Below are 3,982 nucleotides of genomic sequence, written 5' to 3'. Positions count from 1 at the left end.
GTGTGTGTGTGTGTGTGTGTGTGTGTGTGTGTGTGTGTGTGTGTGTGAACCAACTCCTTTCATTTTAGGAAACTATGCCTTTGGTTTTTATATTGCTTAAAGTAGTTTCCTCAGATGATTGGGGTGGCTGAAGATTAATTCTTGTGGCTCCACTGTTTCTCCTGGTCAGAGATAAAATAGTTCCCTCCACTCACCAGGATCTGTCACTTTACGCCGCTTTCGACAAGCATGAAAAAAAACAAAAAAAAAAACTTCCTCAGTTCTTCTACAGCGTAACTCCTACCCACAAGAATATCTTACACCAACTACAAAAGTTGGACATTCAAAAAACTAAACAAAAAAAATGTAGAAACGTTTCATCTCTCATCCGAGAGACTTCCTCAGTCTGAGGTGCTGTATTCAGCTCAGTCTTATAAATAGCACCTTCTCAGAGTGGATCAACCAGTTTGCTGCTGACAACCAAAACCAGCTGCTCCAGACTTAACTTTTTTAGATTTTTCTACGTGGATTATTGAGCATGCGTCAGGATATCTTACACCAACATTTAGGTTTACTCATTCTCTGCTCAATTCCAGGCTAGAAAAACATCCATCCGTCCATTTTCTTTACCCGCTTCTTCCTTTTTGGGTCGCAGGGGTCACTGGTGTCCATGTCCAGCAGTCACTGTGTGAGACGCGGGGGACACCTTGGACAGGTCTCCAGTCCATCACAGGGATACATAGAGACAAACGAGACAAACAACCATTCACTCTCTCTCTCACCTAGGAACAATTTAGAGTCACCAGTCAGTCTAACATGCATGTTTTTGGTCTGTGGGAGGAAACTGGAGTAACTTGAGAAAACCCACGCATGCACGGAGAGAACATGTAAACTCCACCCAGAAGGCCCTTGAACCGGGGTTTGAACCAGGGTAACCAGCTGGCTGAGAGGCAGCAGCTCTACCTGCTGCGCCACCGTGCTGCCCTCTAGAAAAACACTCATCTCCAAAACTACAAACATTCACTATTCAAATCCCTCAGTGGTGGGGGACATTGGCGTACTGCTTGTTTGGAATAAAAGTAATTTATTTTAAGGTATCAAGTTGAACGCACGCTACAGTGCATGTGTTCTGTATGTTTGGTGATCTATGTGTTTTTTGTTTTTTCCTCTGCACTATAAGTGTTCTGCTGTGTGTAGCTTTGCAACTTATATTGCTTTTAGAGGGCATATTTTCAGACAGTTTGTGAAACACAGCAGAGCTCAACAGTTTGACTTTTTGTTTTCTGTGCTCAGAAGGAAAACATTGGTGACCTGCTGATTGTGGGCGCCCAGCTGAGTCAGGCAGGAGCTTTTACCTGCACAGCTCAGACCGTCGTGGACAGCGCTGCTTCTTCAGCTAAACTGGTCGTCCGAGGTAAGATTAGTCCACTCTCACAACAGCTCCCTCCTTCTCAAATAGTGGGGCGTGCCCCCCTGTCGGGGGACCGGGGCCATGCTGTGGGGGGGCACGTGTGACCCTGGAGAATACGTTTTGTTTTGCTGCAGGTAGCTGGTTTTTTTTTTTTTTTTGGTACTATTCTCATTTTGACAGGGCGTTCAGGTACCGGCAACTCTCAGGCTTACTACGGTAATAAAGTTACACACAAATATGACTGCCTTGTTGTTTTGGGAGCCATGTTTGAACCGTGTCGCTCCCTTCTGCTGCTGAGACGATAAATGAATAACTCCCAACACCTCCGCTGCTGTTTTTATGACGTCTGCACACTTGTCACCCACAGCACACATATAACATAGAGTATAAACTCAACGCGAGAGCGACACCTGTCCCCTCTTTCCTCTTTTGCGTTGACAAAATGTTTTAATTTTATCGATGAGCTTGTCAAAGCACTAATGTGTTTTTTTGTGTGTGTGTAAATACAGAAGTAATGTTTAATAAATCTTAGGACTCTATTCTATTAATATATTGGCCTCCTCAGTTAAGCCGCTGTTTTTATGATGATCTGGACGCTTGTCAGTTACAGCACGCATGTGACAGAGAGTACACTCAAAGCGAGAGGGATACCTCCCCTCTCTTTCCTCTTTCGCAGAGGGCCATGGGCATTCTTCTTCCTTTTGCAACTTCTTATGTTTGTGACACTGACTTCTCTGCTGTTGCTGCACTGAAGACCAAGTACAGGTCCAGCTAAACATTGACCAGGAGCTGAGTTGCAGTGTCATGCTTCAAGCCCGCTTCGAAAAGCCGTTCACTGCAAAACGTGCTCATTGTATCCGTTCATCCCGACTTCCTCATTTTAATTTTTTTAAATCAGCACAAATTGTTTTATTCCACTTTGTTTTGTAGGTCAAAGTGTTTTATATAACAGTCCTGATATATATATATATATATATATATATATATATATATATCAAAACGTGCTCATTGTATCCGTAATCTGGGCTTCCATAACTCCCAGTCAATGCCACAGACCGAGTGCCTCAATGCCACGTCACATCGAGGCACTGATTAAGGCAAAGAGATTCACAACAAAGTATTGAAGACATATCGTTTTGAAAGAACCATATTTTGATTGATTTGTTGTGATCCTAATTTCTTTCTTTTTTTCTGCAAAAACTGAGAAGTAGTGTGGGCTGATGTCTTCACAGTGTTCTAATTCTAAAATTGTTGGATTGTATACCTGGATTATTGAGCATGGACTTTTTTGGTTTGGAACCAGTTTGACATGACTGTCAACGAGGAAGAGGGCCGGCAACTGAGGAGGGGGCGTGCCAAAGACACCATCTTAGCACCAACATAACTGGTTTGTTCCACTTTGGAGTAAGCTGTTTGGGGGAATAATCAGTTTTGTGTTGTGTGTTTCCTTGACTGATGAAGCCTTCTGGATGGAAGGTGAAACGTTTCAGAAAAAATAAACTGTCCAGATGACTTGACTGAAAATTGTTGGATTGTATACCTGGATTATTGAGCATGGACATTTTTGGCTACGAATGTAACCTTATAGAAATGTATGATTAAAAACACAAAGCATGAAAATCAGAGTGTTGGACTCATTTTCCTGATGGCACCTGAATGATACACGCTCATTGCTGAGCTTACTCAGGAAGTGTGCTTGGTTCTGAGATTTTTGGAGGTTTTGATCGGTTACTTAGTTAGATTTTTGAACAGCATCCCCGAATATGGCCAACTTGTCCTGGCCTAGGTAATTTGCATAATGCAGGATACCTTATGGTAAACTTTGGTGTCACTGCTACTTAACTCTGAGAGCTGTGAGGTGAAATAGGGGTGCGTCCTGCAGATGAAGGTTGTTAGTGCCTGGTCGAATCTTTCTCGAACTCAGCCTAACAGGGCCTGACCATAGTATTGTTTGGGTAATACTCAGGAGTCTAGGGGGGTCCAATTACCGGATGAACGAGGGCTGGAGGGGTGTTAAACCCTGAGACGAAGATAATGTATTGTGTGGTAAACAGACATGTTCCTGCATTATGTTTAAAGAAAAAATTCAGAGTTTATGTGCTCCTTCTGATTGGTTGAGTTTGATTTTTGTATAAGTTTTGTACAAGTCAGAGGTTTTTCTTCCTTGTGCGTGCAGGCCCCCCAGGACCACCTGGAGGTCTGCTGGTGAAGAATGTGGCAGAGACATCTGTGGAGCTGAGGTGGAGTCGTGGTTATGATAACCACAGTCCCATTGGCCGATACATCATAACAGGCCGGTCGTCTCTGTCATCAGAGTGGAAGAAGATGAGGACAGGTGTGTGTGTGCGCTTGTTTATGTTACTTTGTGAGGCCCATTTTTCAACACATACTACATTGTGAGGACCAACTGCTCATTGTGGGGACGAAAGCCTGGTCAAGGTTCAAGTGTCATTGGTGGATTAGGGGTTAGGTTTAGGACTAAGGTGTGAATTGACGATGGGTTAGGGTTAGTTATGTACTGGTAATTGTTAGGTTTAGGGTTAGCTATGTACTGGTAATGGTTAGGTTAGGGTTAGGTATGTACTGGTAATG

The 3,982-nt window shown here is 43.3% G+C and overlaps 1 protein-coding gene across 1 annotated transcript in view; it reads left to right on the top strand.

Annotated features, from left to right (window-relative positions):
* cntn2 (contactin 2) overlaps window positions 1-3,982 on the top strand; it is a 51,649-nt gene that overhangs the window by 29,895 nt on the left and 17,772 nt on the right. The window contains exons 14-15 of the mRNA XM_037679166.1: window positions 1,273-1,393; window positions 3,567-3,725. Coding sequence (XP_037535094.1) covers window positions 1,273-1,393; window positions 3,567-3,725 — 280 coding nt within the window. The remainder of the gene's footprint in view (window positions 1-1,272; window positions 1,394-3,566; window positions 3,726-3,982) is intronic.

The sequence above is a fragment of the Nematolebias whitei genome, chromosome 7 (assembly GCF_014905685.2).
Source record: "Nematolebias whitei isolate Nwh7 chromosome 7, NemWhi1, whole genome shotgun sequence".
NCBI classification, from domain to species: Eukaryota; Metazoa; Chordata; class Actinopteri; order Cyprinodontiformes; family Rivulidae; genus Nematolebias; species Nematolebias whitei.
Note: the sequence above shows the minus strand (reverse complement) of the source record. Positions and strands in the feature narration are given on the sequence as shown.